Below are 25,162 nucleotides of genomic sequence, written 5' to 3'. Positions count from 1 at the left end.
TGTATGTAATCTCAATGATCCGCAAAAAACCAACATGCACTTTGGAATTGATCTTGGCACTGAATATAGCAAAGTTGCTTATTTAATTAAAGATAGTAGTGATGTAAGCATGATACATTTTAATGATGGTTCTAATTTAATCCCATCAATAGTTTCTTATACTGATGATGATGTACTTGTTGGTCAATGTGCAAAAGACAATGCAGTTTTTAATCATGAAAATACGATCTATGATATTAAGCTCTTGATTGGGGTTGATTACAGAAATATTCCAGGTCAAGCACTTAGAACATGGCCTTTCAAGGTATTAATGGCAGGAAAAAATAATCATCCATGCATTGAGTTGAAACCTAATGAAAAAATCATATACCCAGAACAAATTTTAGCCAAATTGTTAGAAGAAATAAAAATATATATCCAAAACCTACTTGGTTTTCAAGATGTTGATGCTGTTATTACAGTTCCAGCATATTTTAATTACGATCAACTTCAAAAAATAAAAGAAGCAAGTCAAATTGCAGGGCTTAATGCAATTAAATTTTTAAATGAACCCACAGCAGCAGCAATTGCTTATTACTGGAAAAACCGATCGTCAGTTAAGAGACTTGCTCTTATTTATGATCTTGGGAGTGGCAAGTTTGAAGCGTCAGTTATTAAAGTCGAAAACAATTCTTTCAACATATTAGGAACAAATGTGAATGCGCATCTTGGTGGAGAAGAAATTGATAAAAACATGGTCAAGCATTTCATCAAAATCTTCAATGAAAAACATAATTGTGACATCAGCAAAGATTTACGAGCAAGAAGTCTGTTAAAGAGTATATGCGAAAAGGGAAAAATTAATTTATCGCATGTGAACAAAACCAAATTGTGTTGTCCAAGTCTTTATCATGAAATTAATTTCATGGAATCTATAACACGCGAAGAATTCGAAGATATGAATAAGGATCTATTTCAAGCAACATTAATCACAATTCATAATCTCATTAATGAAATTAAAATGAAACCTGAAGACATTGATGATATTTTCCTTGTTGGTGGTTCATCCAAAATCTCATATGTACGTGAAATGCTTAAAGATTTCTTTGGAAAAGAACCGCTTCGAATAGGCATTGATCCAGAAACAGCAGTTGCACAAGGCGCAGCAATTTTTGCGGCAAATCTTAATGATATTGATGTTTCTAAAATAAAAAGTGTAATTACACATTCTATTGGCATTAAGGCCAAAAACCCAAATGGTGATAGTTATATGGATATTATATTCAGCCGTTACACACCAATTCCTTCATCGGTACAAAAAACAATTCTAATCAAAGAATCTGGAATTATCGAGGTTTACAAAGGTGAAGATCCTAACCCTGAGCATAACGATAAAATTTGTAAGTATACAATTTGTAATAATTCGGGTAATTCTGAAGATGAAATTTTAATTGAATTCAAAGTTGATGAAGATGGTCATCTTGATCTTAGTGCAAAGTATAAATCAACAGGAAAATCTGATAAAATCACAATAATAAAAGAAGAATTTAGTGAATAAAGGAAAAATAAAGAAATTGAACATCTTAAGAGAAAAAGAATTGAAAGAAATATTTATAAATATCGATTTTTAATCTGATCTATTTTAAACTTTTTTTACACATACAAATAAATGCATATGCATTTAAATGTGCAAAATTATTCAGCTTTTGTGTAATAAAAAAACTTTTAGAACCTTGAACCAATATTTAAATATTTAAAACCAATGACAATTTTGGTTATTGAAATTAATTATTACATGAACTTGATTAATGTTATGGGCGCTTTTACTGTTTTCATTTTACAAATGAAGTGCATGAAGTTGAATGAGGAAAATTATTACATTAATTTGATCTGATGTTGTTATTACAATTTGGGATTTTTACTACAATCTTCATTTGCAAACAGAATTATAACCGTTTAATTTTGGTCGAAGAAACTGAAATCATTGAATTTTCAGATGAAACAGGTTATATAAAGTATTCAAACAAGAAGGTAGAAATCGAACAGAAACCCAATTGATGATATCAAAACATATTCTTTAATGGAAGAGTTGCAAAACGAACCATTACTTTCAAACGTTGATAGAGAAGAAACAAAGGACAATCACCCAATTATCAAGAAAGTTATTCTTGGAATTTGTTTTGCAGTCGGCGTTGTCTCAGGCGTTTTAATTGGATATGTTGCATTTGGTGGAACAAGTTCAAGTAAAACAACAACATATCAAAGTGCAACATATAGTATAGGTAATTATTATTTAAATGCATCAAATAGTGACTGCTCAACTTTTGAAGTTCCATCTTGCCAAAGTAGTTCTGGTGAAATGGACAACAAATGGGCTACCCATCTTTGGAATACACCAAAACGTGGAACAGAAGGTTGGAAGAAAGGTTATCAAGATATGAGCACACTTGTTGGTTATGCACAACTTCAATATAACTCAGATCGCACATCCTGTACAGTCACAATTTATACGAAGACACATCATGATCTTTCTCTTACATATTATTTCGATGGTGTTTCCCAAACAAGTCCATCTAAGACGTTTGATTCATCTTATACAGGACTTCTTAAGGTCAAAATTGTTGCTGCAACTGGTGAAACACTTGAACTCGATGAAATTGATTTCATTTGGAATGTTGAACCACTTAAAGAAAGAAATGGCGATTATCGTAATGGACAAAAAGGTGCAATTGTCGAAATGTTTGGTTGGCCAGATGATGATATTGCAGAAGAATGCAAAGTAATTGCTGAAGCAGGTTATCTTGGCGTTAAACTTTTCCCACATCAAGAACAAGTTATGTCCACACAACCAATGGAGAACGAACTTAATCCATGGTACTTCATGTATCAACCAGTCTCTTATCGTTTACAAGGCCGTGCAGGAACACGTACACAACTTCGTAACATGATTAAGAAGTGTCGTTCATATGGATTACGTGTTTATGCGGATGCAGTTGTTAATCATATGTCAGGTTCCGGTAATGATGCACAAGATCATCGTAATCCAGGTGCGGGTTGTACATATTGGCCCGGCAAGCAATCATCTGATGAAGAAAACCAATCACCATATTACACGCCAAGTTATACATACAAATATAACTCATGGGGCGAACCATCTAATGTACTTGAATATCCAGCAGTACCATATGGACCAATGGACTTCCATTGCGACAAATCATTAAATTCATGGACTGATCCAAACATAATCAACACTGGTTGGCTCACTGGTTTAACAGATCTTGACACGAGCAAAGAATTTGTACGCACACGTATTGCCGATTATTTTGTTGATCTTTTGTCCATTGGATTCTCTGGCTTCAGAGTTGATGCAGCTAAACATATTCATCCAATTGACTTAGCAGCAATCTTCGCTAAGTTCAAGCAAAGGTTAGGCGGCTCATATCCAGTCGACTTCTTCACGTGGCTCGAAGTTATCACTGGCGGCGAATCACAACTTTTAGTCGGCGATTTCGATTATTCATACACAACATATTTCACTAACCAACTTAAGTCACAAGGATTAACAGACACCGAAATCAATCAAATTAAGATATGGTGGAGTGGTTATCCTAATGAACCGGATAATGATGGCGGAAGGTTATCGCGCATTAGGAAAGTTATCCAAAATGATGATCACGATCAACAAAACGATGGCTCATCATCACGCGATATGCATGACAAAGGATGCGTACTCGTTAAAGGATGCGATCCAAACACGCATAGAATGCACGAAATCAAATTGTTCACTGATCCTTATGGCGGCGCTGATAATGATAACGATTACCCAATTAGAATGTTGTTGTCTTCGTATTACTTCAAGGATGGAGTGAAGGCGATTCCTGATGGTAAATCCGATTGCAGTAAGTGCGTAACGACATGCGAATCATGTAGATCAAGAGCTTATGCAAAGGCTTATGTCGCTGATGCACAAGCTTACGCAGGAAGTGATTACACAAGAGTACACAGAGATTCACAGATCATTGCGGCAATGAGAAGTTGGATGCACATTTAAGTGAAGTAAATTTACTTCTATAATTTAATAAAAATAACTATCATCTAAAAATAAATCAATGAAAATGTTTTACATAATAAAATTTAATTAAATTCACTTAAAGTCATCAAATTGCATTTGTAATAATATTTCTTTAATGATTCTTAAAAAAATGACAATGTAATCATTATAATGAGCTACTAAATGATGTGCATCCATTATATTCGCTTATTTTATCTTTATTGGCAAAGTAAACAGGATATATAAAATCTTTACAGAGGACATAAATCACAATTTTAATCTTGATGGATATTCTTAACTTTACTTATACCTTTTGAATGCTTAATTGGTCAACATGCCATTGAATTTATTTTTCGGTTAACTGACGTTGCAACGTTTTTAAGACAAATTCCAAAGATTTTTCCACAATATGCTTGGTGAACTTGAATCCCTTCTTCATCAGGCATATACCACCACAGATAATGACCATTTGGGACAAATACTCGAAGCGATTAATTCTCTTCAAGGTCAGGTCGATTTTTATGTATCACTTATTCATATTATTTCCACACCTAGTTATACCGATAACATTAGGCACTCAGCGTGTATCCAGCTTCGTATATCCATATCAAGATTTTGGTCAAATGGATTTACCGATGAAATAAAAAATATCATACTCCAATCTGTTCCTAGACTTCTCATTGGCTTTCCACCACAATTATTTCCTTCACTTTCCTACCTCATGGAAGTCCTTATCAAAGTTAGTCTTTATAATAATGAATGGCCTTTTTTCTTTGAGATGATAAATCAATTTTTTTCAGGCGATATTCAGCATGTTGAAGCCGGTTTATTACTTTTTCGTTCACTTATCAAGACATGTCCTAGCACACCTATTCCAAGTATATTTGAAGAACATTTCGTTAACATATCTCAAACTGTTTCATTTTTAGCAAATGCATTTTTCAACACAACAGATATCTTTCTCCAATATCTTTGCGTTGGTTCGGCGGCAACTTGTGCCAAAATATTCTCAGGATTATTTTTAGATAATAATCTCAACAATTTCCTTCCATTTGCCAAAGCCGTCGAAATTTTGACGAACACTCCACTTACCAACCTCACTGGTCCTCTTTTCAAGCTTCTCAATAGTCTCGTCAAATTATATTCCCGAGTCCTCGACACCAGAATCTATCTTCCGATGAGTTTGGAACTATTAAATCTTTGTTTCCCATTAATTCTTAGAGAATGGGAAGTACCGATAGCCCATTTCCAAATTAACGTTTTCCAATATTTCCAAAAATGTTGCCATAATCCCGAAATGTATTCACTTATCTCTAGTTCCATCCCGAACATCATTTCCTCATTCTTTGTACCATTTTTTGTCTTAAAGCCAATAGCGATTCAACAAGCGCAAACAGACCCAACACGATTTGTATGTGATAACTTCATTGATTCGATCTGTACTACCGAAACGGATGCGTTATCCTCTGCATATGCAGCTCTAAGTTCTATTGCTAGTGATTATGAAGAAGTTTCGAACTTAATTTTTTATATCTTAAAAGCGAAACTTGAAGGATATACCAAAGACAATGATGGCCCTGCATTATATAGTGCATTTCATATGTGCTCATGTAACTTTACTAATCTTGTTGCCAAGCATCGTGAAGAAGCATTTTTCTTCATTAATCAAGCGTTACCATTATTAACATCCAATTCAGTTTTTGCACAATGTGCATTATTATTATTAATTAACAAACTTAATCAAACTCATTTAATAAGAATTGGCGATTTCGATCCACAAATATTACAATACTTAATCCAATTAATTGGATCGCCTAATCCATTAGTACATTATTTTGCAACTAAAGCATTTAGTAACTTATATAATTGTCATAATTATTCACCCGAATTTCTTAACTTAATGCGCCAAATTTGTAGCGCTTCGATTGTCGAAATCATTGGACATATCTTAAAAACATCAAAAGATTTCGGCGATTCACAAATCACCGAAGTCATTAATGTCTTTGTTAAAGATCCATTTATTGTCGAACGTATTATCCAAGTGTTACCAGAGATAGTTCAAATATCATTTGATTTGGCGATGTTTTATATCGAGAACACAACAAACTCAAGACATTGTGATGATGTATTAAGTTCATTATATAATTTAGTTAATCAATTAAATGATAAACCAAATGAAGAAGAACAAGTTTGTCAAATCATATTAAACAATTGTATAAAAGTATTAAACCAAATATCAAACGCAATGTTAAACCCATTCATAGATTTGTTATGTTCAGTGATACATTGTATGCCCGAATTTCAGCCGATTTTTTGGTTCTTCTTTAAATGGATGATACCGAAACTTGAAGATGAAAGTATTCGAAATGATCCGAACATTATTAACTCAATTGTTTTATATTCACATGACTTGTTCTTAAGAGATCCATTTAACTCATTACAAGAATTAAATTTGTTGTTACAAATCGGATTTAACTTAATGAATTTGAATAATTTAATCGCAACTTTTATTTATAATTCTGCAATATTGGCAATTGTACCAAATAATAATTTGCCAGAGGAATATTTCGTCCATTTGGCTCAACAATTGTTTCAGGTCTCATATACATTGGATTATTCGTTGATGGGATCTGAAATTAAATATTTTTCCCCCTTCTTCTTGTTGATGTTACGTTATGACGCTGATAGAATATTCCCTATCGTCCAGTCAATTTACGAACAGTGGACTTCACTGGTGAACGTTATCGATATCGCATATTCATTAATTTATACGTTTAGATTTTTGAAAAGTGACTTCTCTCAAAAGTTGTTTGATGAAGTACTAAGAGAAAAGCCTGAAAAACTTTTAGAAGCATCAGATTTCGATGTTGATGATCAAGAATATGAAAACGATACCAACTACCTCCAAATAAATCCAATCCCTCCTATCCCAATTAAGGAAAAATTTGATGCATTTGTTCAATTCCTGAAAAGCTTAATACAGAACGGTATCATTGATTATAACGCATTGTCCGACCTTTGGAAGAAGGAATTATAATTGTCAATTGTTTTTATTAATAAATTGTTGCTTAAACATTCTCATTATTGCAAAAGTGACGGCTCTTCTGAAAAAGTAAAATTGTTTTTGTATGAATCGTAATCAAAAAGTGTGCAAAACCGTATTTGCCAAAAATGTCTACTGCCGCTATCAATAAAAAGGTGAGAGAAGCAATCTCTCAGAAGGGCCAAAAACTTACAATTGAAGTGGTGAGCCAAATGTTTAATGAAATTGACGTCGATCATAAAGGAGGAATTGACACTGACGAAGAATTCGATAAATTCATTCTCGGTTTAGGTGTCACTTTAAATAACCGTGAAAAAAGAACATTCATAAGGTCACTTAACTCTGATGATGATGATAAGATATCACTTTCTTGCTTCTTGTCATTTTTACTCCCTGATATACCAAAGACAAGAAAAAAGGCAATAGAAGATAGCTTCAAGAATCTAAGCCCGGAAAAGGATTCTAACATTACAAAGGATGTACTTCTTGAAAGATTTGGAAACGGTGAATTTACAACAATCGGTGGTAGAAAAGTTTTGGTCTCTCAACTCGTTGATGAAATCCTCAAGATGTTCGATTTGGATCACGATGGCAAATTTTCAGAAGCTGATTTTATCAATTATTACAAGGAATTAAGCTCTTCCTTTGATAATGATGAATACTTCAGTTCAATGATTAAGGCATCATGGGCAATATAAAACCGTATTTCAAAATATCGATTTTATTTTTGATTCATTGAGAAAAATATTTGAGATCTGTTTATTCATCATAAAATAGTAAAGTATTGCTATTACTTAATGCTTAGTAATTAGATTTCATAATAAAAAAAAACCAAATCTTGGAAATTAAGCAAAAGACGTTAATGTCCAGCTGCAAAAAACGTTTAATTTCCACTTTTTTAAAACTTTACTTTGTGAAAAGGTTGTGAAAATTGAAGAAAGTAAAAATAAAATGAGCTCTAATGATTTTCCAAGAGATCTACCAGAAGACATTGATCAACTTGATTATAAAGATCTTCGTAATATGTTAAGTCATAATGTACACTTGAAAGAATCTTTTATTATTCAAATTTTGGATCGTCTTTCAGATCTCTTGATAAAAGAACCTAATGTTTTATACCTTCAATCTCCAATAACTGTTTGTGGTGATATTCATGGACAATTACTTGATTTATTCCAATTATTTGATGCAGCTGGTGGAGAAGAAAATAGTCAATTTTTATTCCTTGGAGATTACGTTGATAGAGGTTACTGTTCTCTTGAGACATTCGCTTATTTAGCATTTCTTAAAATTAGAAATCCAAATCGATTTTGGCTTCTCAGAGGAAATCATGAGTCTAAAGAAACGAATCAAACATATGGTTTATTCAATGATTGTATTCAGTTGTATGGACATTCTGGAATTTGGTTTATGATTAATGATGTATTTTCATTATTACCAATCGCAGCTGTAATTGATAAAAAGATATTCTGTGTTCATGGTGGCCTTAGTCCTAAGATCAATCTTGTTGATCAAATTGACACATTACAAAGAAGAAAAGACATTGAAAAAGATCCAATAATTTCTGATTTAACATGGTCTGATCCCGATGAAGTAAGTAAATTCATTTCTAATAGGCGTGGAAATGGATATGTATTCGGACCGAAACATACATTAACATTTTTATATAATAATCAATTTTTGCCACGAAATTATAGTTACGAAGGAGATCGTAAACAAGACATCAATCATGGGTTCATTGCACGCTCACATCAACTCACACAAAATGGTTATGTTTGGTTACATGATGATAATCTAGTAATTGTTTGGTCTGCACCTAATTATATGTACAAATGCGGAAACGATGCTTCAATAATGAAGGTTTATACAGACAAAGCTCCGGAATTTATTAAGTTTGATAAGGATGAGAAAAGTAGTATTAAACCAGAAGATTTAATTATCGAATACTTTGCATAAACACTAGTTTTTTAAATGATTTTTATTCTTTAATATAAAAAAATGATGTAAAAACTCATTTTAACTGCGTTTTTTCTGGTCAAATAGGTCAATTTGACTTTTTAAAAAATGTCAACGTTTCACATGTGATAAAAATGGAATACAAAAATAATAAAATAGACTTGTTAAAGACAACAATTTTCCATGGGAAAAGACAATCGTACTGTTTTTATGAAAGTTTCATAAAAGGCTGAATTCTGTTTTGTCTTTTTAACGAAAATGTTACAAAGAGTTTATTCTTCTTAATTTCATAAAAAACCGATAATTCGTCACTTTTCTATGAAAAAGTTATTATAAAAAACCGCAAGTCTTAGTTTTTTGTGTGTGTTTGAAAACTGCTTTTTCCAGCAAAATTGAAAAGAAACAAAGAATCATTTATGCATAAAATTAGGGATTTGAAAAATGTATGCGTGACCACTTACAGGATGAATGTAGACCTCGAGTTGACTTGTAAATTTGCTTCAAAGATCCTGAATTTATTTATTTTGGAAATATCATTTTCAAAATTATTTTCAAACTCTCCATGCGCTGGGGCTATTTCAGGAATGTTATTCATCGGATTTAGAATTAACTTTCTCAAAACATTTCCAAAATCTGAAGTTCAACAAAATTTGTTTAATGTACTTTGGAGGTCGGCTTCATTTTTACTCCCTCCAACATTTTCAAAAGGCGATTGTGCTGCGTGGACTGCAATTATTTATTTGTCGGCATATCCTTTTTCAAAACCAATCGACACTATCTACTCATCAATTTTAGTGTTTTTCTCATTGCATGACACTATATCTCGGGTTTGGTGGGGAATATTGGTCGTTTTTCTTTTTGCATTTATGCCAATTCTTAGAATTTTATGCGAGAAAAACAGAACTGTTGTCATTTATAAATGGGATGAGTGTCTCCCATGCAACTGTTCTAGTGATTGAATCAATAAATATTGTTTCCTTTCTGTCAATTCCCTTTTAATGTTTGGTAATACATGAGCTTTGAACATCTTAAGTGACCATTTATTAAGTGAATATTCTATAAACTTTTTGAAAGAAATCTTTTTATCGGAAATTCAAAAAATGAATTAAATACATTACATCGCTCAAAAAGTTATGGGTTTTGTGCTCAAAATCCGTGTTCTAATAAGATGTCAAGGTTCTTTAAACTTAAGCTTCTTCAATCACATTGTTAAATTAACAGCAATTTAATGACATTCGCTATGGCGAGAAAAAAAAGTGAATGAATATTTATTTTAAAAATCCTTTTAGTTATGATATCTCGAAATAAAATTATTACGAACGAATATGGTTTCTCATAAACTGTATGAAAATTACATTATATATACATATTTAAATTTCTTTATTCTGGAATCACCAGCTGACCATACAATTCCACGTTTGAAAGCGCCATTACGAAATCATTTTTACTTGATTTCCCGATCATTGTAATCTTCACGTATCTACAATTCATTTCGATTTCGTTTTGGCACTTCCAATAAATTTTTTGCCGCTGTTCTTTATACTTATTAACGCCCAATCTTTCATCCGCAATTACATAATCGACGTCATTTTCTGACACTTCGACTTTCCAAGACTTCATACATAGTCCTTTGGCATCAGCAGCCAATGTGTATCCCTTTAATTTGACTTTTGCTTCCATGAAGTCAAATTTGATAAATGAGTTTTCTTGATTCGGGGAGTAATAACAACTGCTCCACTCTTCGTTTATAAGGTATTTAGGGTCTGATGATGACGAAATTTTGAATTTTCCTCTTCCGTGATTATTGATGTAATTTAAGATTCCTTCATTTCCTTCATATTCAATAACTTTGTTGTTAACTCTGCCAAAAAATTCGACAAACTGAAGCCGTAGCGAATGATTTCCTAATGAATTTTTGCCTGTTTGGACAATGCGAATGTATCGGAAATTATTAGACGTAGGTAACTTATGAAATGTGTTCTTTTGCTCTTTGAGACGACGACTTTCGATTTTGTTCCATCCAAAGTTAGGATCATTTGTGCCCTCAATCGTCCATGATAATAATGAATCTGAAATAATCATATAAGATGCAATGGTAACATGGTTACGCTTAAAATCAAAGACAACATAAGAGTCTTTGGTATCAGATGAGCACCAATAGCTGTCAAAATTGGGATTTGTGATTTGTTGAAGATTACTATTAGTACTCACACGAACAACATGGAGATCATGAAGATTCGAGTTCTTGTGGCGATAAGAAAGATTAGTAAAGACACCTGTATTTTTGATGGGATCAATATATTCGCAAAAAATGGTGGCGTATTGAGTAAATTTAATACCATCTTTAAGAGCAGAGAAAAGAGAACCTCGAATGATGTTAAGATTAATGCGTGGATCTTGAATTAAATTTGATATGTCATTTCGTGATAACCATTTGACATCAATAAATTGAAGAAGTGTGACCCGAGATGCAAGGTCTTGATAAATAAAGTTCATTAGCCATTTGTTCCAACTCTCAGGATCACTAATTGATAAAAATGGACTTTTAAATATACATTGTAATACATCAACAGGAACTTTAGAATAAAAGTTACTTGAAGAAGACTTGTCAACATTGGCAGCAAAATAATCTATATGTGGTCCAGTTGATGCATCTAATTTAAATTTGCATATGTCATTATAAAACGAAAATGCGCTGTCTGAATCAAGCGAAAGCAAAATCAATGCAGATGTAGGTCTAGTAAGTGATTCCATTCCCAAATATGATCCAATAAAATATAAAAATTTTGCATTCGTATCTTTAACAAAAACTTCTTGACCAAAGAGAGCTTGGACAACTAGATCAAAAGGCCCTTCTATGTCAATATCTAAATGAATTTTTTGAAGAATGGGATTGGTAAGATAACGGTTATAAACGGTCGTTGAATAAACGGATGCTAAGAAACCGTTAACTTTATATGAGTTTCCTCTAAAAATTATCTCTAAGTTGAGGAATTGTTGACTTAAATCTGTGTTCGAAGCAATATCTATTGGAGGTGGTTTGAAAATAATGTTGTGGGAAATGTTATCTTCTGAAAATTGATTGATAAAGTCTAAACTTGGCTTGATAATATGAATAGGAAGTTCCTCGTTATATGAAAGCGCCAATTCAACAGATTGTGAATCTTGGAATTTAATAATGGCTAAACCATAATGATCATACGAATTTTTCATTCTGATTGTTATATCTATTGGATGAGCCCCTGCAAACGTGTCAAGCAAATATTCGCGAGTTACTGATTCACTTGAAAAAAATATGAAAACAGAAAATTTTAAACCGATCAATGGGTTATATTCTTCATTTGTTTCACATTCAATTTCTTGTTGATCATTTTCATTCTTAGAATCTGTTTCTATTTCTTGAGGTTTTAAATATTTTGAATGTATTTGTAAAATACAATTAGCATAAGAAAGAGGATGCTTTCTTTTTGATTTTGAACATGCCTTAACACTGGTTTCTTCTTTAAATTGAACTTGTGCAATGCCAATTGGATAATTATAATTTTGAAATTGCTGTGAAAATATCTTGATCCTCTCTATTGGACCATACTGAATGAGGAGTTCATATAAATCACTTTCTTTACAATCAGGAGGAACATTTTGTATATAAACAATGTTATTTTCAGACATTTCGATGGAAAAGTGACATTTTCTATCTCAATGCAGAAAATCAATAAAAGAAATTTTAAAAAAACATAAACAATATATTTTTTATACAACAAAGCGAATGACATTCAAAATAAAGTTATCAAACATCTCTTTACTAACAAGGAGGAAAGTGACGATTTTGATATTAATATAAATCTATTCCTAAGAATAAATCATCTAATTGATCTGGCACGAATATTGAAGAAGATTCTGAGTTTTCACTTGAAAATGGTTCAAATAAAATTTCTTCTTGTTTTTGTATTTGTTTTTTAAGATGATTATTAAATCTATTTTTGATACCATTATTGGTTCTTCTGTTCTGAAAGTGCTTTGCAATCAAAGCCCAGTTGGATCCGTATTTTTTGTATAATTCAATAATTAGGTCATCTTCTTCTTTAGACCAAGGTTCCTTCGATAATCCGGGTGCCAAATAATGTTGATATCTTTCTCTGCATTGCCTACATGTTTTTCCTGGGATGTGTTTTGCGATTTCATTCCAATTGGGATATTTTTGGTTTCCGACTAAATCAAATATAATCTTATCTTCTTCTGGAGAAAATTTTTGTTTTGTAACCTTCCGCTTTTTTTCAATGCAAATAGATCCATTAGCTAAAACATAATCTAAGAAGTTTATTCCTTGGAACATTTGAAAATATGTGAAATGATTGAATTCTGAAATATTTTCGATTCCAACAAGTCACATTTTTGTGAGATTGAACGCAGTGGATGAAAAACATGTCACATCTGCCGTTCAAATTATAATTGAATCGAATGGAAAACACCCCCAGAAACCAAAAAAAACGAAAGTATAGAAAATTGAATAAGGTGTTCAATTGATCACAATTTTATATTAACGTACATGCGTTTTCATCATTTCATCGTTCTTTGTGATCACTTCTTATGAATGATATTGTTTATGTAAAATCCTTTCACGTAATAGCTTAGGCCGGTCTTGGGAAATTTCGTAGTGCATTGATAGGTTTGCTGTCGTATTTTTTTGGTAAAACCAATGCTTTGAAGGAATCCGAAAAATTATGATGACCTTTTTGTAGCTTATTTGTCATAGGTTAAAATGCACTTATATGCTTTTCGTATCCAATTATGCATATATCTTCTTTTTTTTAGTATATGTAATATAACTTATATTATATAAGAACTTTAACAGCAGTAGTTGGACTTAATGCGTTTTTTATCAAATTCCATAAATTTTCAAAAAAAAATTGAAATCACTGAAAACATCAAAGTTTTATTTGTGAAATTTAGGAATGGAAAAACCATGCAAAGCTCAGACAGAAAGGGTTCATTAGTAAATCAAATGTAGATTACATTTAATGAATTTTATTATGGGATACACAACCACAAAAAAATGTCAAAACTGATTCGAAAAGTGTAAAGCATACAAATAGTGAAATGGCGATCAAAAACAAGTGTAAAAGTTGTTTGTTTGAATACTTCACATCTCAAAAATAAAATTGGATCAAAATTAATTAAAAAAATTGCCTGCGAGCGGAGTCGGACCGCCGACCTTTCGCTTACAAGGCGAACGCAATAACCACTATGCTACGCAGGCTCTTGAATAGGTAAAATGAAGTTGTTATGTCATAACCGCGCAAAGAAAACATTGAACCTGATTAACCAATCAATAAAATTAGAAATTCTATTAAATTAGCTGATTAACCCAAGATAATTATTAAATTGAATGAAATTGTTAAATTACTTCTTTATCAAAAAGCAATTGATATTAATGTAAAAGACATTTTTTGTGGAATCTATATATTATTTAAATTTAAAAAAAAGTTTGCACTAACTATATTAGAATTATTAAAATTTCTTGAAATTAAAAACATTTGGTTCGCACTGGATTTAGTGAAGATTATTAAGATTCCGAAAAAAAATATCAATCATTTAATAAAATTTCTTATTAAATTTAAAATTATTTCTTTCTAATTTTTTATTTTAGAATAATAAAGGAAACAAAATGTTGTAATATTAAATACTTTTTATATTAGGGTATTATTTTACTATAAATATCCGTATTTATAAAAAAAATAAATTTTATAATACGAATATATTCGTACTCTATATTTTATATGAATATCTGATAACGAAATATATTTATGAATATATAATTCGTTTTGAAATGTGATTTTCTTCAATGGCTTTATTTAAAACATAAATTGATATATTAATTTTTATTCTTCAACAATTATTAGACTTGGTACAATTGTCACTTTTCTTGTATATAATGTTTATTTTGATAATTTTGGCTTTAAAAATAATACTTGGAAATGATTTAAAATATTTAAAACAGCGCTTGAATTGATTAAATGTTAAAAACATTTTTGAAATAATACAAATCTATCCATTAATAAAACAATTGTAAATTATACTTTGTGACGACTTTCATTTATATACCATTTAGGAAATTGAAATTTAATAAAATTGAAAATCTTTTTATTTAATTAAATGTTTATTTTAGATAAAAATTCCAATCGTCACCCTATCTTTCATAGAACGGGGTGTCCCAAAACGTTACAATTTTTTTGAATAATCTATTGCAATTGTTCCTTTTTCATCAGTCACTTTTTTTTTTTAGAATTTGATGTAAAAAACCTTAAAAGCAGTAGTTGGGTATAATGTATTACTTATCAAATTCCTGCAGTAAGTAGAAATGTTGCTGAAATTAACGGTCGGTATATCACTACTTTTTGTATTGTTTACACATAACTAACGATATATTTAACGATTAAAAGCTCTATCGTGTCTCTATCGTCGGCCCGTTCTTGATACTGGGGCTATCCACGAATTTAATGCATGCATTGGACTTAACAAAGAAAATAAGAAGCCGCCAATTCTTCATTTCCAACAATTATTTGAATTTAAAGGTAGTGATTTAATTAATTGTCCACGAGTTCAGACAACATAGATTATGTTAAAATTAACATTAAACCAAATAATTGTCTTAATCATTTTTCACTTGGTAGATGTATTTCATTAAATTCAGTCCCAAACAAGAATATGCATAATATTTTATTAAGTGTTAAGTCTTTAGTTGTTAATGAAAATGTAACGGATGAAAAAATATTTCATCGTATTAATTTAAACGTTGACGATCCATTTCCAATTCAAGTTGCACTTAAATATTTCCAACGACCATTACCTGATACAATACATATTTTTGCAGAACAACAATTATTAACTACGGCTGGTTTCCAATTTGATTTACGATTTATTGCATATGATATCAATTTTAATCACATCGATTTTATTTATCCACAAAAGCCATCGATGCTCAATGATGCAGTAAAACTTGCTATTGATGAAAATGGAAGGTATAATGAATTTAGTAGGGAGATATATTCTATTATCAAACTTAATCAATTGCCTCCAGAAGTATTTTGTTTATCATTCGGAGTTTCGGAAAATACAAACAAGAAATTTAATACGAAATTGGGCGCATTCTTTAGAGTTTATGATGCAAAAGATGATTTGGAATTAATGGGTTTCACTGGAAGGAAAAAAGGGCTCCATTCTTGTGTTTGGATATTTTCCATATTTAGATGTAATGGTGATTGGGCAATAGTACCAACAATGCGTACTTACAGTGGTAAAGGCTTAGTAGGTGGAATTATTGCTCTGAATCAAAGTATCAAAGAAGACATGAAAAAAGAGAGATACTTTGATCGAATTTTAAAACAATAAAAAGTCAATGATAAGAGTTTTTGGAACGTTTCAAACAAGAAAATTTGACTGTAAGCAATTAGAAAAACAATTTTAAAATTTAATTATTGCTGTTATCAATGGTTCTTTCAAAATAATAAATCATTTGTACCTAAAGTTGAGGCGAAAAGTTCAAAATTTTTTTTTCGGTAAAATTGTATCAAACCAAGAAATAGCAATCGTGATAACACATAATGTATCTCTGATAACATATTTCATCTTAAGAAAATTAAAATACAATCTTAAAAATCGTCTGAATTTAATTTTAATTTATTGTGAAAAAAAATCAAAAAAATCTGTTTTTTGAGATTATAAAAATTTTGATGGTAGTTTTTATCTACTAATCATATTTTTATTTTGATTATTACGACTGTTTCAAATCCATTTTGATTTTTCGGCATGATTTTCATACTTCACGTTGATTTTTGTGTGTTTCACTCGAAGTGTCGCACCGGTCACTTTTTAAATAATTCTAAAATTTTGACATGAACACACAAAAGTTGAATGACTATTCAATTGAAACTTTTTTCATAAAAAGTTGGTTGTTTCTTGTCGTTTTCCCTTAAATCCATTCAAATGTCAAGTCCTCAATTGTGAGCAAGTAAATGAGATCTTTTCATGTCACCTAATGCTTCATGTGTGTGTTTCGGCATCCAAAATAATTTCGATGAAAACTCACATTTCACATTGAACAACAGTTGTTACACACATTTCTAATGAAAAATTAGAGGTTTTTCGTTACAACCAAACCAGATTTATATTGGAAACGCATATACCAAATCGATGAAATATAATGCATATCCTCAATTAATGATAACATTAATTCACATTGGCACTTTCATTATCCTCATAAATTTCAGCAAAGATGTTTTTATTTCAAATAAATATTATTTGTATTCTCTCACTGAAAATAAAACAATGAACAAGCATATGCATAACAAAAGCATTCATTACATGCCAAGTAACAAGAGAGAACACATAAAGAGTAAAATATATTTACAAAAAATTCAAACAGCAAACAACATAAATCATTTACTGCAATGCGTTTCACTCAGCAATTCTCTAAATAACAATAGAATAGGTTTTATGCATATCGTTTCTTCAAATTTAATAATTTCGTATTTATATTCCAAAATAACTGCAATCTTTCATATTCTGCATAATATATATCATTTTAATGAAAGTTTTCAATGTTATTTATCAATGAATTGCAGCAATAATATTCTTAAAAATCTACCAAAGATATTTAATGCATTAATTACTTCTACGTATTCAAATATAACTTTGTTCGTATTTATATTTTTTGTTTTTACTTTCTTTTCCAAAGTTTATTTTAATCAGAAAAGCATTCATCAAAAAAACGAAGTTATTCCGATTTTAATGATTATATTTTTTGTTAATACAAAGCAATCATTTGATGAAACAACAAAAACACTCACAATATCTGATTCCATTGATTATTCAAAAGATTATATGAATGATACAGAACGTGTTATAATTATTGATGTTGGCGTGATTGAAAGTAATGCATTCAGAGAATGGCCTTTATTAACGACAGTAATAATTGGAGAAACAGTTGGAAATATAAATAGTAGAGCATTTGCATCATGTAAACAATTAAAATATGTCCAATTTCCAGATAAATTAATGAGTGGAATTGGAGGTGGAGCATTTGCAGAATGTATTTCATTAAATAATATTACAATCCGTTGTAATACCATTAGTGATAATGCATTTTATAAATGTACAGGACTTGAAACTATAACATTATATGAAGGCGTCCGAAGTATTGGATCAGATGCATTCAGAGGATGTACAAGCCTTTTGAATATTTATATACCAAGTTCAGTTACTTCAATTGGAAATGCATTTTTAGAATGTATGAAACTTCAATTTATTAATGTTTCAGAAGAAAATATTGGATATTCGAATTATGAAAATGATGGTGTTTTATATAATAAAGAAATTACATATATTATTAGTTATCCGAATATGAAAAGTAAAACATTTACAATTCCTAAATCAGTTATTTCTATTATGAATTATTCTTTTGCTTATTGTTATAATTTAGAAAGAATTTTTATTGATGAAAATGTTCAATATATTAATTCATGTGCATTTGTTAATTGTACATCACTTCAATGTATTTATTTTAATGGAGAAATATCACCAAAAATACGAAATGATGCATTTGTTAATATCAATGCGACAATAGTTATGACAATAGAAACATATCAAAATGAAACATTTGGAAATATGAATATTACTAAGGGAACAACACTTGACGAATGTCTCCCGCCAACACGCACATACACTAACTCAAATACATTTACTAACATAAATACATTTGCTAATTCAAACACATTTACGAAATCAAAAAATAATTTTGATTCAAATACTTATGTTAATACATTTTCGATGAATTTTACTTTCGTTAACACTTATACTTTAACTTATTCTTTATCGTTTATAAAAACTTTATCAGATTATTATACATTCATAAAATCTTATTCAGTTACTTTCATTGAATCTGAAACTAAATATATTTATGTCGATTTCATATATTATAATTATACAATTATATATTATCCAGAATATTTTACTTATTATTCGAATTTCTTTTATATTTCTTATATCGAAGATGTAATAATAAACACTGATGATAATAATACATTAATTATCATTATAATTGTTATTGTAATTGTAATAATTATTGTTTTTATAATGATAATTATAATATTTATGATTAAATATCAAAATAAGAAGCGGAAACAAAATGAAGAAGAAATGAATATTTCAGATGAAAATAATAATAAAATTAATGAAATCGATAATACATTTTCAGTTGGTATTAATAATTCAAATATTGAAGAAGATCCATTTGCAGACGATTTCAAAGAAGAAAAATTTATCAGTCAGATATAAATAAACATATTTTAAGAACAAAATATTTTAATTTGTTTATTTTTTTTTATAAATACAAACATTTGTGTTATTTAGCAAATTTTATGTTTCTTCTACTATATAGATCTAAAGATTTCTTAAAAACATTTTTAATAGCTGTATCAGAAATTAATAGTCAAACAAAAATTGGTCATACATTTTATTCACACACTAAATCTTATTATCCTCTTTTGACCTAAAATAATATATATGAATTTTATTCTTATATTTATGTAACTGTTTTTTTAAAATTATCATAATTCTTCTTCTGCATCTAAAAATTTAAAAATTATATATTCAACATGAATGGAAATTTTGATGTCTGCAATTGTTCTTAAGGTATTTCTTCCTTATTTAATAAGAATTTCATTGGTTGCGTCATCGTTTAGAAAATGAAACAGTTTAATTTTCATCTTAAAAAGCTAAACGCAAAAACAAATGACTTTTTGACTTTTACTTGCTTGGAAGCACATTAAATAGATATACTATTAGAATTTATCAAAATAAATAAGATTTTTTTTTTATTATTATAGATTTAATATATTTTTTGATTAACAACTACCTTTATATTCCATAAGAGATAATAATATTATATTGCTTATGGATTCGGGCCTTTTACCAGTTTTACTGGGATTTTAGACATCTCAACCCAGCCCATAATGTGGTTTGGCCAATTTTAAAGTAAAATTATTTTATATCACTTTTTCCCACAATTTTTCATAATCAGTTTTTTCAACATTTTGAATTATATAAAGTATACAAAATTTGCCCAACAAAACCAAAAACAGATGTAAAACCGACAAAATTGAATACGGTCTGGCTTCGAAGACATAGAAGTGCACTTTTTATTTAATATCGGTTAAAAAACGATCTTAACGTTTTTCTTGTTTAAACCATCGGTAAACGCAAGAAATGCTTGCTTTATTGCTAATACACACATTTTCTTGGCTTGATGAACCATTGGTAATGGCAACAGAGCTTTATTATCGTATGATCGGCGACTATGCTCGCGAGCTCACAAAAAAATTCCTTGATCTTGAACCCAATGAAAAATATGACAGATTATCAGAAACTGGAGCTTGGCTTTCATACATAGAAAGACCACCATATAACACGAAAAACTTCAATCACTGGAGATACACACGAACTCCAATAATTAAAGATGGTGTAAATGCTACAAGGCATCATGACTCAGATGACTTGGTTTCATATGGAGAAACATTCCTTACCAGCGTTCTTCAGTCTTCTTATATGCATAATTGGCCGGCAATTCTTGCTTTCAAATCATTACTTGGTATGTTTAGTGAAGTACACTCTCCAATGCATACATCAGAGCTTTTCAGCAAGCAATTCCCAGAAGGTGATGGTAGTGGAGAAAATTTCTATGTAATTTTTAATAATCAAAATGTATCATTGAAATGGTTTTGGGAAACAGGATGCGGAAGATACACCAGCTTGTTGCCATTTACTGAAGAACAGTGGAAAGCAATTGATGCAAGAGTTGACTATTATAAGCAAAATTATGATTCATCTTCAGTAAGAAAATCTTCACGCGATTTTAATGCCATAGCTACAGAGTCTTATAAAATTGCTGTTGATTATGTCTATGCAGGTCTCTCTCCTGGTGATACTTTGAATCAAACATACATTACCAAATGCCAAGAAATAACTGATGAAAGAATTGCAAAGAGCGGTTTCACAATCGCTTACAGGGTTGGTAGCTTCAAAGACCCTGTTTTCTACGAATCTAAGATTTCATACCCATCAAAAGTTTCCGTATCGTTCTCTGTTTCAATAGGTTTGTTCGTATTCCTTTTGCCAATCGCATTTTTCATGATATACAAATACTTCACTGAAAAAGAAAAGGCTGAATAACTCTAAACAACAATAAAATAGCTAGTTCTTTTCCTTATATTTAAGTTTTGAAAATATTAAATTCAGATTTATTGTGAAGTTAAAGTTATAACCTTAATAAGACTCTATGAATTACATCACAAGTTAAAGATTTTTTCATGTTGTAAGTGCTAATTGAATTTTTGATTGGAATTTTTAATTTTTTTTTTTAAATATGATAAACTCTTATACTTGGATACAATATGCGTAAAATATATAATACCATTTGATATTTATTCTATAAAATTTAATATTTATGGGAATTGCACAGATTACACGCCCTCGAAAAAAAGTCATTATTTTGACACTTTTGTTGCTCTCGATCGACTTATATTGGAAACAATGATGAAGATGAACATACCTAGATTCAAAGTTATCCTTCTTGGAAATTCATCAGTTGGCAAGACATCTATTGTTGAGTCATATACTGGACAGTTTGTAACACTTGAGCATTGTCCAACTGTTGGAACAGGATTCTTTCCTGCACAAGTTGAAATAAAAAATAGACGCCTAATCTTCGACATCTGGGATACTGCGGGTCAAGAGAAATATCGTTCTCTTGTTCCACAATATAAAACTGGTTCACATGGTGCATTAATTGTTTTTGATGTAAGCAATAAAGAATCATTTGAAAGCCTCCCAACATGGCTTGAAATGGTTAAAGATGAATCACCAAATTATGTTACTTTCTTGGTCGGAAACAAAATAGATATTGAAGAAGACAGAACAATTCCAGAGGAAATGATAAAAGAGTTTGCTACAAAGAATGACCTTCGGTTCTTTGAATGCAGCGCTCTCACAGGCGAAGGAGTTTCTGAAATTTTTATGAAATTATTCACAGAAATTTTCGACAAAAACTCTACAGCAGTGCCTTCTGAAACTATTAAAACACTAGAGAAAAAAGAAGGAGGTTGCTGTTGAACAGAAGTACTGTTTTGAGGAATTGTTAAAAATTATTTATAAATGCGAATCTTAAATTTCAATGGAAAATAGCATTAATAAATATATTTCTATTAAATATTAGTAGCTTTGAAATGTTAGTGTGAGATCAAGGAATTAGTTTCGATTCAGTTTTACTGATTTAATTAAAAAATTTGCCGATACATTTTATTAGCTAAGTGCTTGCACATTAACTAAAACATTAATTTTTGATATAATTCTTTTTATTCGTTTATTGATTTATAAAAATTAATGACTTTCTTACAAGAACTTCCACATATAAATGCTTTTTTATTATTTATTTCTTTTTAATTTTTCTTTTTATATATCTTGTAATATAAAAGTCTTTATTAATGAAATTTATTGATAATCAACAAAAGGATAGGAGATCGATTAAAAGTTTACAAAGAAATGGTTATCAAATTCCATGTTACCAAATTTTCACAGAAATCGAACATAATAAACTTTCGAAGCACCGTATTTACTACAAAAATATTTAGACTGCCATGAAAAACTTGTAGACCGACAACAAATTTTTAGATAAATCATACTTTATTTATATAGTTTGTAAGCAAATAGAAATTTTAACATATATTCAGTCCCAAAAATATGAATTAATCAAAATATGTAAAGAAAATCGTGTTTACGTTCTTCTTAGTGAAGTGATTGAAAAATCGGAATATTGCGAAAATTACAAAATTAAATAGAAAAAAAATTTATTAAATATATATTACTCAATATGTTCTCTATGAATAATGCTAAAGTATAGACGTGGGTTATATTAATGTGTTGGCTTACAGGTTTTTCACTGCAGTCTATTTATAATAAAATTAAAAAAAAAATATGTATAAAGAAAAAGTATTTATATATTTCTACAACAATTTAAGGAACTTTGGTTCCCATTCAATATATTGATCATTGTCTGGCATATCATCAAAGATCCATTGGTTATCCACCATTGATAACATTTCTTCTTGTATTGCCACAGACAAATTTAGTGCAGTTTCGGGGTCAATTGACGAAATTGCGCTATCTGTAATTCTCATGATTTCTCCAATTGAGAAATCCTCTGCAGTCAAATACAATGGGAAAAGAAGTATTATCAATGCAGATGCGAAAATTCGCGGGAAAACGGAAATTAATTCCGCCGAAAAAAACGAATCCCAAATCCGAAGTAAATTCGGAACAGGGAAATCGCGTTTGAACAAAAGAAGATATGGACGGAACATAAAGAGAAGATCTTCCATTTCAGTGTGCTGGAAAAGGCGTTGAACAGGTGGATCAACAAGTGATGCAAATTTAAAGATTCGTTTCAGAACAAACTTTTGGTTCTCCAAAAGATTCATAAATATTCGATCGTGTTTAAGAGTATGTAAAATTCCGGTGAGAATCCAGAAGATATATGATTCGATCTCGATTCTCGATGTTGTTGTCCCATCATAAAGAATGGCTGTTTCATCATCTTTCCAGTCCTTAATGATGATGATAATGATTGGTGAGATTAAATCGCCAATACCTTGAACATAACTTGTATCGTTATTATAGAGATCATATGTCACAAGAACATCATGGAGAACTTTGGAATATAGACTGTCATCAGGTCCATACTGAGGAGTAAAGCGATCAGTTCGCTTAACATCGCCACAAACAACCCGCAATAAATCAGCAATTGCTGGTACATTTTTGACCTGATCTGGAAGAAATGACTGCCATTGAGATTTCATGGTAGTGTATTGTTGAAGTTTGTTTTTAAGGATTTGATTATTTGCCTCAAAAGAAATATTTGGATCTTTAACACCAAGCAAATATGGGTAAATAAAAGCACGACCATTGTCATCAAGACCACACTTGAATATATTCCGTTTTAATAGTTGGAAATTGGTACAAATTCCTTCTTCGTTGAAAAAAGATTTTACTTCGTCAAATTCCATTTTTTGAGAGATAATTACGGTTTGTGAAGTGAGCTGTTGGGCGGTTTGGTAATGCTCCAAAAACATTCCAAGCTGAAGTGGTGTTATATGAGGTTCGAGTGGATCAGATAAAGGAGTGATTGGTGCTTGAATGTAACCTTGATTTGATGCTTGAATAACCAAGAGTTTTTTGGAATTTAAAAATTCAAATAAATGTAAAGAGTAAACATGTCCAAATGAATTGAGATAAAAAACTTGTGTTGATGTCTCTTGTTTGTTACTACAAAGTACAAAAAGAAGTGTCACTTTCGAAAAGTTGTTGACTTCTTTGATGATGATAGCTGATAGTTCACAAAGGCGAAAAACAATCTTAAAGTCATGAAAAGGAATTAGTTTCTCAAGATCTGGGTTGGTTTCATTTGGAATCCATGAAAATCGATAATCATTTCCAATTAAATATAAATTTAATGTACCAAAAACTTCCATTTTATCAACAAAATCAATACTGACATTTGGAATTGAGATAACATTAATGTATTTCATTTTTGTCCGTCTGAAGATAGCCGAAATTTTCTGCGGTTGGAAACTTTGGGCTGCCCCGAGTAAAAATAGGCTAAAATTCTTCATTTCAGCATCTTTTTTAGCTCATTATCCATAAGTGTTGACATATATTCTAAGTCCTGCCAATATTCTTTGTCACTAAAAACATTTGTTTGTCCATAAATAATCATTAAATTTAGCATATAAATTTATATGTTTTAATGAAATGAATATGGATATTGGGTCAGTTGTTCACTATTTCTTTTTAAATTGGGTTCACCTGAAACACTATACCATTTGCAGTGATTTTTTTCGAATTGAGACTTTTTGCGGTTTGCACCAGAAAAAAATTCACAAAAATCTGTGTAAATCACTGAAATAATATGTACAAAACACGCAATGCGCCCTATCGTTAATATCAGAAATTCGAACTGTTTCGATCGGGACGAACGGTTTGCCAATTTTTGAATGTGTTACAATTTTTGGGATTTTTACAATGTC

General features: G+C 30.3%; 8 protein-coding genes across 8 annotated transcripts; 6 read left to right on the top strand and 2 right to left on the bottom strand.

Moving 5' to 3' along the window:
* Nucleotides 1-34: 34 nt before the first annotated feature.
* On the top strand, nt 35-1,537 carry GO595_008978 (Heat shock protein 70 2; the record flags this gene model as incomplete). The annotated part of the gene is made up of 1 exon (XM_067922612.1): nt 35-1,537. The coding sequence occupies one exon, from the start codon at nt 35-37 to the stop codon at nt 1,535-1,537; it is 1,503 nt and encodes a 500-aa protein (XP_067770763.1).
* Nucleotides 1,538-2,059: 522 nt separating this feature from the next.
* On the top strand, nt 2,060-4,030 carry GO595_008977 (Alpha amylase, catalytic domain containing protein; the record flags this gene model as incomplete). Its single annotated transcript, XM_067922610.1, has 1 exon — nt 2,060-4,030. The coding sequence occupies one exon, from the start codon at nt 2,060-2,062 to the stop codon at nt 4,028-4,030; it is 1,971 nt and encodes a 656-aa protein (XP_067770762.1).
* Nucleotides 4,031-4,439: 409 nt separating this feature from the next.
* GO595_008976 (EF hand family protein) lies at nt 4,440-7,771 on the top strand (the record flags this gene model as incomplete). The annotated part of the gene is made up of 2 exons (XM_067922609.1): nt 4,440-6,251; nt 7,229-7,771. 2 exons carry the CDS (start codon nt 4,440-4,442, stop codon nt 7,769-7,771), a joined length of 2,355 nt encoding a protein of 784 aa, XP_067770761.1.
* A 253-nt stretch (nt 7,772-8,024) lies between these two features.
* GO595_008975 (Ser/Thr protein phosphatase) lies at nt 8,025-9,029 on the top strand (the record flags this gene model as incomplete). The annotated part of the gene is made up of 1 exon (XM_067922608.1): nt 8,025-9,029. One exon carries the CDS (start codon nt 8,025-8,027, stop codon nt 9,027-9,029), a length of 1,005 nt encoding a protein of 334 aa, XP_067770760.1.
* A 1,380-nt stretch (nt 9,030-10,409) lies between these two features.
* On the bottom strand, nt 10,410-12,698 carry GO595_008974 (F5/8 type C domain containing protein; the record flags this gene model as incomplete). The annotated part of the gene is made up of 1 exon (XM_067922607.1): nt 10,410-12,698. The coding sequence occupies one exon, from the start codon at nt 12,696-12,698 to the stop codon at nt 10,410-10,412; it is 2,289 nt and encodes a 762-aa protein (XP_067770759.1).
* A 7,647-nt stretch (nt 12,699-20,345) lies between these two features.
* GO595_008973 (p1/s1 nuclease) lies at nt 20,346-21,254 on the top strand (the record flags this gene model as incomplete). The annotated part of the gene is made up of 1 exon (XM_067922606.1): nt 20,346-21,254. The coding sequence occupies one exon, from the start codon at nt 20,346-20,348 to the stop codon at nt 21,252-21,254; it is 909 nt and encodes a 302-aa protein (XP_067770758.1).
* Nucleotides 21,255-21,614: 360 nt separating this feature from the next.
* Nucleotides 21,615-22,193, top strand: GO595_008972 (rab11 protein; the record flags this gene model as incomplete). The annotated part of the gene is made up of 1 exon (XM_067922605.1): nt 21,615-22,193. One exon carries the CDS (start codon nt 21,615-21,617, stop codon nt 22,191-22,193), a length of 579 nt encoding a protein of 192 aa, XP_067770757.1.
* Nucleotides 22,194-23,083: 890 nt separating this feature from the next.
* On the bottom strand, nt 23,084-24,142 carry GO595_008971 (TBC domain containing protein; the record flags this gene model as incomplete). Its single annotated transcript, XM_067922604.1, has 1 exon — nt 23,084-24,142. One exon carries the CDS (start codon nt 24,140-24,142, stop codon nt 23,084-23,086), a length of 1,059 nt encoding a protein of 352 aa, XP_067770756.1.
* Between the last annotated feature and the right edge of the window lie 1,020 nt (nt 24,143-25,162).

This window comes from Histomonas meleagridis, assembly GCF_020186115.1.
Source record: "Histomonas meleagridis strain 2922-C6/04-10x chromosome Unknown contig_82, whole genome shotgun sequence".
Lineage (NCBI taxonomy): Eukaryota > Parabasalia > Tritrichomonadida > Dientamoebidae > Histomonas > Histomonas meleagridis.
This window is presented reverse-complemented; position numbering and strand designations above follow the sequence as displayed.